At 39.6% G+C, this 15,135-nt stretch overlaps 1 protein-coding gene across 5 annotated transcripts in view; it reads left to right on the top strand.

The window, feature by feature from the left end:
* Positions 1-756: 756 nt before the first annotated feature.
* The window catches only part of GEMIN8 (gem nuclear organelle associated protein 8), a 29,413-nt gene continuing 15,034 nt past the window's right edge, over positions 757-15,135 (top strand). The window contains exons 1-4 of one of the 5 annotated variants that reach the window (XM_062603791.1): positions 757-1,029; positions 1,669-1,720; positions 5,149-5,185; positions 7,932-8,354. In XM_062603791.1, coding sequence (XP_062459775.1) covers positions 7,994-8,354 — 361 coding nt within the window. In that variant the 5' untranslated portion in view covers positions 757-1,029; positions 1,669-1,720; positions 5,149-5,185; positions 7,932-7,993. Of the gene's footprint in view, positions 1,033-1,668; positions 1,721-5,148; positions 5,186-7,927; positions 8,355-15,135 lie in introns of all 5 variants that reach the window. The other 4 variants (XM_062603790.1, XM_062603788.1, XM_062603787.1 and 1 more) reach the window with 4 other exon arrangements.

Genomic DNA, 15,135 nt, shown 5'->3' with positions numbered 1-15,135 from the left:
ATCTCACCACAGACTTACAACACAACCATTGTTCTTTAAAACTTTAGAAGACTAGTGTGAAACAATTAACTCATGTTTAGTGCAACCACTACATTCCACAGACTTACAACATAAACATTGTTCTCTTTCTACAAACTAAGCTAAAAAGTACTTTAACTCTTATTTTTTTCAGGCACTAGCTTTTCTTATATCAAGCCCCCCCCCCCCCCACCTTCTTTTACCTTTACAAATTCTTTTGCTATGTGACTCCGTTTTGCTCAAGAGTTCTGGCCCGTTGTTTAATTTGTTGTCTAATCTTGTGTCTTTAGCGAGCTTTGTTTGTTATTGTAAACTGGTACAGTTATACCCACATAACCACACCTATGATTTGCGAAAGCCAGTATGTTTATGTGTTTATCACACTAGTTTAGGAAAACAACAATAATCAGAGGACAAGAGTCACAGTCATCAACAGCACAATCATCACCACATCCCACCCACGTTTTGACTAACAATTCAGTTTGTTGCGTATTGCATACACCCTAGGGCTGGAGGAAATAGGAGGCAGCAGACGGGATTACAGGAGTTCGCACCACTGTCCCTGTGAGGGGCAGGTGCCTACAATGGGGCAGCCCCTTCTCGGAGGAGACTCTTGAGGTGACTGAGAGCCAGAGCCGGGCCCTGCCGGTACCTCCCCGTAGCCCCACAAGATGGCGCCGCGGGACCGGAGATGGATGGGCGGGCGGAAGCGGCGGGAGGAAGCTTTGCCCGCCGCGCTCATCCTCGCCGGAAGGAAGGGAAGGAAGGAGGAAGTATCGGAGGAGTTTCCGCTCGGTTTCCCTCGGCTCTCCTTGCTCGCCGGAGCCGCGGGCAGCCCGTCTGGGTGCGTGGACGGTGGTGCCCCTGCGTAGGCTGCGGATCAGGCCTCCCGCCTCGCTGGTCCGCGGCGGGACGATTGAGGGAGGGGGCAAACCGGGGCGAGCGGTGGCGTGAGCGGGAAGAGAACAGCTCAGGAGGAAGTTTTGCGTTCGAGCTTGGCGGGGCGGAGAGGTGGTGTGTGTGGCTGGCAGCTCGGTTGTACGGGCTCGCGGCTTTTCGTCTTCTCTGCAAAATGCTGGCCTCCGGCCTGAGGCGGGGTGTAGAGCTCGAGCGTGAGGGATGCGCCGAGGTGAGCTTGGTCTTAAGGGTTTGTTTTCCTGTCAGCCTTTTGATTTGTTTGCCCTATTTGGCAGACGCAGGAGCTGCTTATGGGTTTTGTGATCTGTAAAGTCACTGACCAGAGTCTGTGTGGCATCTGTGAGACGAGGAAAGGAATTTTGCTTTCACAAGCAATAGAGTAGAAGTTTCATCCTCTCCCTCGTTTATGGGTAAACTGCCAAGCCATATATGAAACATAAGCTAATTGAGGCTACTAATAATTGTGCAGCTCTCAGCACTCTGCTTTTGACCTGTGACTTTTGGCTCAGTTAGCTTTTGGGTTTGTGTCCTGGATCTCAGAGAAAAAAAAAAAAACAAACCTCTTTGGGAGCAGTCAGAGGATTATGCTGTTTCCGCTCTGCTCAGGTCAAAAGAGCTGTAATGCATATGGTAAAGTTTGGTCTGCATGCTTTAGTCACAGGTCTAGTGATTAAACGTGGATTGTCCCTGCAATGAATGTAATTTTGTCTTATGTGTAGTTTCCATTCACAGGAATTGCTACTACTGGTGTAAAGACACTGCTGTGAAGACATCATAGTGATAGGTAGGTCTTCATAGGTCAACTAATTGTCCTGTTCAGATGATGACCAGCTGTACCTGTATCCTAAGTGCTGGACAGGTCTTGTATTTCGAGCCATTCACAAACAAGAATGCAGTGCATAGTGTTAGGAATTTAGGGAAATAACTTGTACTGCTGACTGTCTCAATCACAGGCTTATCTGTTTGACTAAGTAGGGCACTTTGGTATTAAAGTTGTATGCCAGCAATGCACAGTATTAATCTGAAGCACAGAGTGTCAAAACACTTTCCAGACATTTCCCTTTTCTGGTGGTGATTCTGCACCAAGAGTAAGCATTAGAAGTATAGAATGAAATAGGTGTTTTTAGGAAGTTGTACACTTTAGGTGTTGTTACATAGCATGATTTTCTTGCTGAATCCTTCAGATATTTTTAAAGAGTATGTAGTAGGGTGAGTTTAAAAATACACGCACAAATTGGTGTTTAACACTTTAAATTGTGAAATTTATTCTGATGGGATGTTGTGGGAATACTTAGTATTCATAGATTGAGAAAAATGGCAGCCTGGCTTTAAATTCCAGAACCAGTTTGGATCTGAAAAAAGTATGTCAGCTGTCACTTGCTGAAATAGGGGCAAATGTACCAGGAAAAGTAATTCCTGTATGTGTGCTCTAGTGTTACATTTTACTGAATATCTCTAATCTCTTTGCCAGAAACTGGTTGCTGAGTTAGGGACATCTGTGGCCTGACTGAGGAAGGCACTTCTCACAGGCTGAAGAAGCAGGGAGAAAGGATGTGGTCAGCTGTCTGTTCTTTTGGACATTTCTGATTCAAATGTATTTTGCCTTTCAAGGAAAGATTTATATTTTTTTTTGTTGAAATCTGTTGAATTTATTGAAGTTTCACCTTTGTTTAATAACATCTTATATTTTTATCTTACTGCGGTGCAACAGGTTCATCTTGTTCACATTGGTGTTCTGAATAGCCAGACCCTCCTTGATGCTGCATTGGTGTTTCTGGCTGTACCTGTTTCCTCCAATATGGCAGCCATGTGGCAGCACTATATCCAACACACCACAAGAGCGCTTTGCTCCCAGAATATGAGTTACATTGCCAAGTTATAAAAAACAATGATTCGTGATTGTGTTTCACAATATGACAGACATTGTCTCAACTTCCTTTGACTCACTTTGGGATTAAGTGCTGTCATTGCTTTGATCAGATTTATTTATTTTCACTAATGCTTACTTGCCTCAGGTTGGTAAGAGGACAGATGTGCTTTGATTTAAGGGAGTACATCTGTATTTAATTACCGGTGAGGAAATATTTTAAAACTGAGAAAAGGAAGTAATAAAATTTATTTTAAAAATAACTTTTTCATCATTAATGATCAGCATAGGCAAACAAATCTCTTACTCATTTTAAAGTCTACATTTGCTAGAGAGTTTCAAATGTTCAGTTGCATCCATATTTTATTTTTTAAAGTATAAATTATAGAAGTAGAGTTATCAACACATTTTGTGCTTCCTGTCATGTTTCACATTTTATGTAGTTTGTTTTGGAAGAGTAATTCAGCTGAAAATTTAGTGTCCCAGCTTGCAACATTGTTATGCTCTGCTTTATGTTTGTAGTCTAATGTTTCATAAATAATTTATTAAAATTATTAATGTTTCTGTGTGTGACAAAACAGGTTTTTCATATTTGGTAAATTAATGTAGTTGGATAATTTTGCCAGAGTTTTTCCTCTCCTTCTCCTTTAGAAAATATGTATTAATAATAAAGTATCAAAATTCACCACTTAAAAAGTGTCTGCATGTTAAGCTTCAGCCCTGATATCTGTTTATGCAGAAGCTGGTTCAAAGAATCTTTTGTCAGGTAGGAATTATGAGTGAACTGGAAAATGAAATACACATACTTTTTCTAAAGTGGAAAATGGAAGAATCAGCTACCATGGACTTAGGCTATTAAGTATGAGGAAAAAGATATTATGACAACCTTGACAGTATCCAGATGTATATAGGGAAGGGACAAAAGTTATATGTGTGTGTCATGGGAGTGAAGTTTTAAAGAGGGCTAGCATGGGAAATGAGATGTTTGAAATGAGCAGAGAAGGGTATCACAAGAGTCCTTTATGTACATGCGTGTTTCAAGTGTTACAAGTCACCACAGTGTTTTACAGTGACCTCAGCGCTAGGTTTTCTTCTTCCTCCAAGCAGGCAGGAGAGAATACAATGAACTCGCATACTTTGGTTGCCTAATGTCTGATTCTACAATCCTTAGCTTGCATGAGTCATCCCATTGATTGTAAGGGGACTGCTCACGTATGTAGGTTTTCTTGTAGATAGGTTGATGTGACCGAGAGTTTGTAGGTTTGAGCATAGTGTAGGCTTTGCAAAGGATAATAGTTTGCTTTTGAAGTAGCAGCATGATTTGCATTTTCTTTGAATGTGGCTCATCCTTATTCTCCTTTCGTGCAGCATGGCTTGTCTTAGAGACAAACTGTTGTTGTTTAATCAGTTCAGACAAAACACAGCTGATGTATATACTAAATTCATATGCATTTTGAAAGCTCTTAGTTTTAAACTGGTATAAATCTGCAACAGTTGTAAGTGCTGTCTTGGCTATATTCCAGTGTTGCTGGGAATTGCATTTTACTGTGTCTTATCAGTGGAAGTTTAGTGTACTGAGTTCCTGTTACTTTTCACTGTCACTCACCTGACATAAAGTTCAAATCAAGACTGAGAGTGTCAGGAGAAATATGTGGATGAAGCAGCTAACATCTTAATAATTGTCAGGTAGGGAGGGAATTCAGATTTTCAGTGATTCCTCTTGGTAAATCACTCTGAAAATGATCGTAATTATAAATCCTGCCTGGTAGTTATAGATAGCTTGTTTTCCATCTCTTCCCTTACCAAGAAGAGAGATAAAGAAGGTACTGTAGGTGGTTATAAGTGCACCACAGATTTGAATAGAGTCAAGATGATGTCCTGGTTTCAGCCTGTTTTAATCATTTTATAGTAATTGCTTCCTTTATATATGTCCCTGAGCAGACACCACTAAAAAGTGAGAACAGTGCGTTTTGTTAAAGTTTATTATTTTTGTTCAGCATTTGGAAGATAAAGGTTGTAAAAGTATAAAGTGCGTGAGACAATAGAAAAGGGTACGGGGGGAGGGGTGGGAGTGGAGGGAAGCGTTCAGTCACAGCATTTTGGGCTGCGTAGTGTAGAAGGTTCCCTTTTCACCTTCTTATTTTAGTGGGGAATTTTAAGATCTGGGATTTTTACCGAAGCTAGTCAAAAACTATAAATAAGACACTTCAATGAGTCGCAACAGAAAAGGGATATTTAATAGCTGTAGGCCATAGTATCCAAGTTTAACAAAAATATATTCAGTGCTTGTGACCATTTTAATACTACATTCTCATGAATTTAAAAGTTACTGTTCTCTTCTCTAGTTCACCTTGATCACCAGAACAAACTCCACAAGTGATGGTAAGTGATCTTTATGTGTTTCTATGTAAGAACTTAGTCACTTCTTATATACAAAATGCATATAAACACTTACTGAGCTGCCAGTGCAGACATGTAAAAATTAGATGTGAAAGTAGCTAAACTGCTCTAGAAATAGAATTCAGAATGTAACAGTGGATGATTTGTCTACTCCTGGGAAGACTCCAGAGACATAACAGGAAAATAACAGAGGACTCTGATCATTTGCCTTAGATTTATAGCTTTTGTTTCCTTGAGGAAATCTCTTATTTCCATTTATTCTGCAGCTGAAAAAGCACAGACACAGAACTAAGTTAAACTTTAAAGTGTTCCTTTCCCTTTTCCACCCCGATATAAAACATTTCTGTAATTCTTTTAACAGATGTATTTTTAAAATTCAAATGTAAAAGGGATTTCAAGGGTCACTTGCAAAAAAAAAGCCACAAAAAGTAGTTGGACAGGCACCAGCATCACAGTTCTGTCTACATGAACTGGCTTTTTGTCTTCTTTTCCCTTAAATTAACAACTGAAGCTAGTCATCTAGACAAATCAGCCAGCTGGATTCCAGAGCTTTCAGTAAAGTGATGAAGGCCCTTTTTAGAAACATTTTTGAAGAACTGGAGATAATTTTTGATATTTAAAAGAATATGTTTTCTTCTTTGGAAATACATAGAATGTAGGAGGTACTTGCTTTTGTCAAGCTTCTTGATGTTTCAAAACCTGTTTTTTTAAGTACTGGGAAAAATAGAATGTTCCGAAAGTGACCTGCAAATGTATCAGATTTGACAACAGGAGGCTGTCTGACTGCTGAAGGGTGAGGAGTCAGTGTGGCATTCTTAAGCAAAGCAAGAACAGTAAATAAAACGTTGTTCTTCCTAGCTTTTAGGTGGCTGGCTGATTAAGAATGAAGACATTCCATATGGAAGACAGATGCTTTTCTTGCACCCACTCATGTTAAGAATAAATATTCTGAAATGCATGGTCTCATAGCAGTGCAATGTTAAACCAAGAGGAGAATCAGAATAAAGTTTCACCCCCATGAATTGTTGCTTTTCAGGAAAGTTAATTTGTCTAGACTTTTAAATCACATAGCTGAGTCCCACAGCCCTTCACAAACAGAGTGCAGTGTTTGATCAGAAATAACCTAAAGAATGCAAGTTTGTTGTCACGCATTTTCTTTATGGACTCTGTTAGCTGGAGGAATTTTGTTTCTGAAAGTGCTTCCCAATGACCTTAAAAAGCGATTGTATTTATAGATCTCTTATGGGATAACAAGCTAAATTTTGCAGAAAGAGGGGAAACATGAAAGTTACAATTATTATTCCAAATTCTCTAACATTTACATTATTGCTTGAGAACCAGAAATTGAAAATAAATGTAAGGAAATGAAATTAACCTCTCGAAATTGTTGGCATTAAATGGAAGGTATTTCTTAGGGATGTTTTTTCTGTTTTGTTTTGGAATTATTTTCTCCCAGAAAATTATTCCTTAAAGGCTGCTGAATGGTGCCAGTACAGATCAAGAAAACACACTTAAAGAAAGATTTTTGTCTTGTATGCCTTTTAAAAAAAAAAAACAAACAAAAACCCCAACTAAGCTAATAAAGGATTGTAAACATCACATTCGTCTCTGAAAACGTCAGCTAAATCTCGCCTTAGTTTTGAGTGTTTGCCAAAGCATGGCTTAATTAAAATTCTTTCAATTTAAAGTACAGACGTTTTGGTTTGGCCCAGATAAAAGATTTTCTAAGGAAATTAAGAGGTGAGGGAAAGAAAACAAGAAATTTATTATACTTGTTCTAGCCTCTAGTTTACTTTATGGCTTTCTTTCAAGATACCTTATTATCCCCTCATTTTGAAAGTAGGATGAGGGTGGAGATGAAATGGCCTGTACAAAGGGGGCTTAATGCTAGAGGGACTGGGGGGCTTTGTAGTCGCTGGTGAAATCTGAACAGCATGAAACTTTTTTTCAGGAAAACTGAGATTAACTGGAAGACAGGAGAAGGTGTGTTACAGTATGCTTCTTTCTATAGAACCATTTTCCATGTACTTTATCAGTGGTACTTTATTACCCCTTTTCATATGTTGGTTGCTGATGAGTACAAAAGGGAGATTTACTGGCAGCTTGCATTTGGCTAAATACAGTCTTGTTTTTGATCAAGGCTATGATAGATATATGAGCTTGGCTGAATTGCCATTTGACCTTTTCTGAGAAACTTATTTTGGCAGGCAGATGGAGGAAATATGTTACTGGATAAAATGAATGCCTTTGTTTAATATGGAGGAATTTTAATCTCTTGTGTTTTCTGTCTGCGGATTTGGAAATCAGGTGTAGGTTGTAATACATACACCTTGGAATGATTCGGTTCTTGCAACTCACATAAGCAGCTAAGGAATTGTGGACTATGTCCACACAGCATATCCTCTAAAAAGAGCCAATTCCCACTGTAGTAGCACAAATACTTGAAAAATACCTTCTGGAGACTAAAAATTTCTGTTGCTGATTCTTCACTGGTAGTTGTGTTGATGCAAAACCAGTCTCTTGTAATAGTAATAAAGTGTAGTGCAGTTGTACTGTGTTAATACTTGTCCTCTTTTAGACCTGTGTGGTTTACTGTAGGCAAAGGATGATTATTGATTAAAAGGCAGGCTTTGTGCTTGCGTTTACAGTGTTTCCTGACCTCAATTACTGTTTGTTTTCTTTCTTTTTGGTGTTTTTTCCCTCTCCCCCATGTTTTGGCCACAGGAAGAAGCTGAGCCATGGTATTCTCGGCAAGTGTACGCAAAATACTGGAAGCACTATGACTTAGCCATGCGCTGGATGCGTAGACACCAGCGAGCCTACAGGAAAGCCATGGAGTCCTTTTATCACCTACCATGGCATCTTCCTGCAGCCTTTCCAACTGGTCACTACTCAGATTGGGATGGGAATGACCTCCCACATACCCAAAGCTATTCTTCCAGCTCTAGGCCAAGTGGCACAGCTGTGTACCAGAGGGGAGCTCAGCAATATGCAGATGCCCACCAAGAGAGGGAGGATACTGACGGGGATTCTGAAATGGAGGAGGACTCTGAGTCTGAAGGGGAGATAGAATATGACTTGAGTAACATGGAGATCACGGAGGAGCTTCGCCAGTTTTTTGCACAGACAGAGGCACACCGAGAAGAACTGCGTAAGTCAATGCTTGTTCTGTGTTTTCTGGTTCTTGGTGGCCATAACATTGAATGATGGATGGTTTCAGCACCTACAGGTTTTGTAAGAATTCACAGAAATGGGTACTGTAATGAAGCAAGCCAAAGAAAATGAAGTAGGGAAAGCTGATGGGTGCAGTTAAGTACCATGCATTACAAATAAGTCTCAGAAAATGTTTCAAGGTTTTTTAGTACAAGGGAGAGAAAATCATGACTGCAAAAAGGAGAATAACACGTTTGTTCATAATATATTCTTCTTCAGTGCTGAAGGAAAAACTCCAGAATTTTTATGGTTAAATCTAGTTAACATGCTACATGTTTGAGAAGGGAACCCAAAGGAAGTGCTTTACTACCTCTTTGAACCCTAGAGTAAAACCTCAATGTATTTTATAACATGGAGCATCCATTTTGCATGTTATTCTTTGGCTAACCCAACAGTAAAATTTCATGACCTTTTTCTTCTCCCTCTGCATCCCTGGGGTACTCTTCATTCTGTACTATACCACAAGTTTCTCTTTGTTTTACATCTTGATCTGGACCCAAGTCCTTAAGCAGGGAATGTAAGCCAAAGACTTAAGAATTTTCTCAGGTCTTAATCCCCAGAGGTATTGGTCATCTTTATTTCTATGAAATCCTTAAAAGAAATAAAAATTATGCAGTACTTTATTGACACATTACTTCATATACAAATGTTGCAGGCACATTTATTATCTAAGAAAGCAGTATGATGAAGATAACTTCCACGTGACTCCAGTAGGAAATACCCAGAATGAATGATTAATAGAGCTTTCTCTGGAAGACGGAGATGTTCTAAAAATGCATAATAAACGCAGTGATGGGGAGGGAGAGATAAAAACTGTGTTGTTTTAAATTCTTTGATCAGAGGGTATCTGGTGAGCTGAAACACCTCAGCTTAACTTCACACTTCCCATCAGTATGATGCACGGTTGATCTCAAGAAGCTCATTGTTAGTGCCCAACGTGCATCCATTTCTCATCATGCTTTCACAGAATCAGCTTGGTGTTCTCTGTTGAAATGTTCTTTTAATGAGGTACATAATGTTTTCAGATGCTTGTTTGTGTCAGGAGATGCATTTTATTTTCTTTGGCTTTATGGTTAGTGGGGTTTAAAGGTATGCAAATGACTGAAGTGGTATCCTTGAAATTGGGAAATCTGGCCTCACAGATGTTCTCTATTGCAAATATACTAGATGACCTTGGTATAGCTTTTTAATCTCTTCCTGACCCCTCACTGGCTGCTCTTGCTAAAAATATGATTTGATTCTCTACGATGAGCAGATGAATTGGGAAAAGGTTTGTGACTCAGAATACAGATTTTACTTTTGTTCCTTCCACCACAGTGGTACCTGGAGGCTTTTGGAATAATTAGGTCTCTGCCATGTGCCATGTAGTAGCCTAGTTCTGTGTAAGCGTAATTCCAGTCGCTTCAGCGGCACTGTTTCAGATCTTCATGCAAATTTAAGCTGAATCTGGTCTTTAGCTACTACTTGCCTCAGTTGCGATAGTAGTTTCCCTGCTAAAATGGGGTTAGTAATAATAATCTGTAATTCCTCAAAGCATGAAAAAGTAAGCAAGTACTTGATTTACTTGAAATTTTAAAGTGCTGTGGAGCTCTTGGGTGAACAGTGCTATCTAAATGCTAAATTTTGTGAGTAGGAAAAAATACGATGTGATCTTGTTCAGAAATAACTTTTTTCTTGTGTGGTAAGGGAAAAGGAAAATAGAATGAAACAGATTTTTCTAATTCTGTTGAAGTTTCTCAGAAGAAGAAACCTAAGCAGCAGGAGGAGAGGAAAATCATTGTTTACCTGATGGCATGGAAATGAGCTGGTATGGCAGACATGTTGAAGGCAGTACCACTCTACTTCAGGAGGTAGTATTATTAATTTTCTTGGATGCTGTTTCTGAACAAAATGAAATTTGGGGTTCATTAAGCTGCAATCCATAATGATGCTGTCATATCTTTTATACTGTGCTGAAGAATGATTCTGTCATTCTGTATCAGTGCTCAAGAAGATGGAGATAATGCATCTACAAAAGAAACCCACAGTTACTTAAGTAACTGCCTTTTCCTTTTAATCCCCAACTGTATGTCCTGGGCTGCTCCCCCTAGCTTAGGAGGAGATTTATAGAGAAACTTGGGCACTAAAAAGCTGCATAACACCTGAAATTTAGGCATCCATGTCCAGCAGAGACATTTGTAATGGTAAGAGTTTTCAATTTTCTTTATGAACTGGAAAGTAATGTTTGGGTATGTCAGAGTGGAATACCAATAGTGACTTTAGCGATCAGTTGAAGTATAAGTCAGCTGTTAAGGAAGGTTAAGGGAAGGGCTGTCTCGTGTTTTCTTTCTCTGGCATAAATAAGAGGCTATAGGTGGAGTTCACAGCCTTTGACTCCTGCACCTTGACATGCACTTGGTAGAGGACACCTGGCTTGCTCTTCCTTTAAAATGAATACCATGCAACTTTGGTACATTTGTTGGCAATTTACTGAAGTGTGAGACATATGGAAAAAGAAGAAGAGTGGGACAAATAGAAAGGGGAATTTGTCACATGAGGAAGGGGATGCTAGTACAGAGGGGTGGAGGTCTAATTTATCTTTGTGAAGGATGACTTCCATGAGTGGTGTTTTTTCAAGCCCTGCAAAATCAGGAAATGCTATGCAGCATTAAAACAGTTATTTGGATATGCATAATGAGAGTCTTGATTTCCCAAGTAAGATATAACTGGTTCCCACATTTCATCCATGTCTCATCAACATGTGGAAGGATAATCAAAAGGACTGAAACAAATCCTAGCTGATGTCAGACTCTTCACTTCTAATGCTTGATCTGGAGTCTGCTAGAGGTGATCACAGACATCAGGGGCTAAGATCTTGCAGACTGTAACTGTGGAAGATTTACACAGGCCTGAGATGTAGGTGGGAAAGACGTTTGTGTCTGGATGGTGCCATGCAAGCGTTAATGCTAATTGTAAAGAGAAGGGTTTCAAAGAAAGCTGTCCCGTCAGACCAGCCAAAGAGGAAGAACTTCAGGTTTATCTCCTTTTTCAGTAAGTGCGACAAACTTTAAGAACTAGCAGATTCCTCACTTCTGTAGTGATTTTATTTTTTTTTTTCTCTCTGTTTTCACAGTGGGCATTAGCAGTGGTTGGCTGACTTGTACAGTAAAGTCTTTGAAACTGGCAAACTATGAGCCTTGCTGCATGATTTAACACTTCAGCAGTAATACAGTTGTTCACAACCAACCTCTTCTAAAACAATCTACTTTTTGTCTTTGAATTCATGTCAAATTCTTACTAGTTTTTAGGTTCTTGTCATGTATTGCAGTCAAGTTATGTGTTCCTGGAATGCCCCAAAGTAATTGGGAGTGTTTTGCTGAGGCTGTATGAACTCAGGCATATTAATGCAGTACAAACTTATCTTGTATTCTAGATATATAGTGCATTTGGTTATAATGTAATGCCCCTACAGACAGTTTACATTTCTCTGAAGTTGTTTCTTCATATGCTATTGTAATTGTTTAGTGATTCTGGTTTTTAGGGGCATTTCTTGTCAGGTTAGTCTGTTGTTCTAGTTCTTCACGTAACTGGTGATCCTAATATACTGTGCTTCTGGGGGATGTTTTTAGTTGCATTTAAAAATCTTCCCTCTGGCCATTGAAATGCATGAAGTTATTTCTGGGTTACCATACCTGTCAGACCTAGATAGTGTACTGAATTCTCCAGACATCCTGGGTGTAAAGAACAGAACACTGTAAGTTACCTTTTTATATTTGCAAGAGTTAAAAGGACAAAAACCAAGAAAGGAAGATGCACAAGCCCAGCAAATCTGTAAATTATCTAATTGCACGTATTTTATTACACTATTAAATTTAGCCTTTGAAACATGTAGTTTGTCCTTATGCAGTTTTTCTTTGTTCCCTTTTTACATATAAGAGAAAGTGACTTCTGTAATTGAGTGAGTACAGCATTTCGAGTACATTAGGAACCATTCTGTAGTAGTCAGCAGGCAATGAGACAGTGTCCTTTATTTAAAAACAAAAGCAAAGGAAAGTACCATCATGTCAGTTCATTACTGATGGGTAATAGTCTGCCAGTTGTTATTGCTGTGACTAGCTTTTTCCATTAAAGCCTCTGTATTGCCCACACATACCCTCCAGCTTTTCCCAAAATAATGTTGTCTCAACTTACAATTTTCATGCCAGATGGAAAACCTTTTAAAAAAATTGAAAGGAAATGATGAATGAAGATGATTGTTTCAAATCTGCAATTTGTAGGGTTTTTCCCCCGGGTTTCTTTTTCTCTGAGAGATGACAGTTGTCACTGCCTCCTCCGTGAAGAGGGAGCACTGGAATTTTCCATGTTTTGAAACTTGTTTGAACAGTAACAGATCTGTGAAGCTTTTGGTTTTGTTTAAGGCCTGTGTGCTTCCTTGGAAAACAGACTTTGATCGAGGTTTTTTGCCACCATGGTTTCCATCTTTCTTTCACTTCTCCCTGTTCTTCATCTTTTTTTCTCTCCATCAGACTGTAGTTCAGATCCTTAGTCTTGGTCACCAGCATCTCTTTCATTTCTTCTTCCCTACGCTAAACTTTCAAAACAGTGTGGATGGTGAAGTTAAAAATGTCTGCTCAGCTTCCTTGGCTTTGTCAGCCTTGGTTGTCACATGAACTTTTACCACTCTCTTTAGAAGTTGAATCACTGAAGCTTCTGAAGAAATGCTTGTGAAGAGTGTTCTCTGCAGTACGTGTGGGCGTTTGGGAGATGCATCTGAACCACGTTCCTCTATGAACTGAAGGAGAAATGTGAAAGGCTTTCCTTTTATACCATGTCTCTGCTTTGATGATTGAACCTTTTATTGTATAGCAGCAGAATCTTCTCAAGTGCACACGCTGTGTCCAGTGTAGAGGCTGTGTTATTTGGTACTGGAAGCCAACAGCTTGAAAAAAAATAAAATAAAATGCCTTCTTACTAGAGAAACAAGGAAAAGTGCTACAATTTTTACTGTTTTAATATTGAAAACTAATCTGTACATGCAAAAATAGAGGGTCTGAATTGCATGTGGAGAGTAACAGTTGGGCATAGTTTTATATCTATTTCCTAAGAGTATCAATTTGAAAATTCAGCCATTCCTAGAATATGTGATAGTCAAGAAAATGTCCTTGGATTTCATATTAGGGACAGAATTAGAGCTTAGGAGAATGTATAGTTTTGCTATGTGGACCTGTGTCTTTCCTATCAATCCAGCACATTGTAACAAATGGACATTATGCTGTACTTGCCACTACAGGAATTAATGGAAGAGAGACACTAGAAAGCTTGAGGTGCTGCTGAGGAAACTGTGCTTTTTGTTTCACTGGACCAGAGGCAGTTGGAAATGGACATCCTCTGCTGAATGCTCAGGAGAGTTGTGTGAGGGTCAATACACAGAACTGGAAATTATATGTGAAATTTTTCTTATTCGTTATGTGCCTCTGGGTGAAACTTTGACAGTGTTGGCAAACCCTAAAACTATGCAAGTGCAAGGCCAGGCTTGTTTTCTTCTGCTAAGAGATGCTTCAGTTTTCAGCTTCTAGGTGGCATCTGAGGATGCTGTGGACCAGGATGCAGCCTGGACAGTTGGGTAGAGCTGGGGCCTGGAATGCCACTTCCCTGTCTTTAAGTGGCTGTACTGGGCTCAAACCTTCCTAAGCATGCTGTGGTTTTCTGGTATTTGACTTACAGCAGGTTCATAGCTAGGAGCACGGGAAAAGAAGCTTACATGGTTCAGTGCGGCTGTAGCATAGGCACTGCTTTAAGAGGAATGCCAGGATGTCAAACACCCTCTATTTCCTCTTACATTTGATGGAAATGAAGAATGCTGTCTTAATATGTATTAAGCTTTGGAAACCTGTGTTGGAAATTGTCACCCTTTATTTGTCTGTCTAATGTGTTCCTGTTACTGTATTGGAGATAGTGCATACCACAGGTGGCTTGTTGAGAGTTTCAGTTTCTTCAGATTTATAAGGGGTTTTGGGTAGCTTAGCAGGAAATAAGCAAAAGCCTCAAGTGGTAAAGGAATGAACAATTTGATCTGAGAAGAATTGTTCATTCCAGACCTTTTGCTTAACATTTAAGTTAGATGTCATCCTTGTGACCAGAACACATTGTGTCAACATCATCTTTGCTGAACAAATATGGGATTTGAGCTACTCTTTCTCTCAGAGAACTGTTATCCTTAAGTTATTCATGAGGCAGTAAGAGAAGTCTGGTAATCTTGTATTGTTGCTGCTCTTAGTGAATTTGTGGTAAAACTACTTCTGACTGGATGTCTGTGGCTTGTCTTGAGGATATGAGAATGAGATGTGCAGGACAGAGGCAGATCATTGCCCCTCTCAGCTGCCCTGTCCCTCACCATCCATGTGCTAGGTCAGTGGCTTGCAGTGATGAATTAGCTATTGAAACTTTCTCCTTGCAAAGACAATACATGCAGTAACTCAGTTTTAGGTCAAGTAAGCAGAGTGCCAGTGCCTGTTTTGTGTCCATGCAGTTTCCAAGGTTTGAGGGCATTGCTGGGATATACCTGGGCTTTGGCAAAGAACTACCAGGTAGACTCCAGGGCTGCGATACCACATAAAGAACAGGGGATCCTTCCCCAGTCTTGTAAGAGCAAAACCAGCTTTCAGAATGCTGTTATGGAAGATTGCTTCACATGGGAACAGTTCAATGTGGGAGGATGCAGACACTACTTAAACTCAGAA

Source organism: Pezoporus occidentalis, unplaced genomic scaffold (genome assembly GCF_034315485.1).
Source record: "Pezoporus occidentalis ecotype Australia unplaced genomic scaffold, CSIRO_AGI_Poc_V1 ctg81, whole genome shotgun sequence".
Lineage (NCBI taxonomy): Eukaryota > Metazoa > Chordata > Aves > Psittaciformes > Psittacidae > Pezoporus > Pezoporus occidentalis.
The sequence above is the reverse complement of the archived record's forward strand: the minus strand, read 5'-3'. Positions and strand labels throughout refer to the sequence as shown.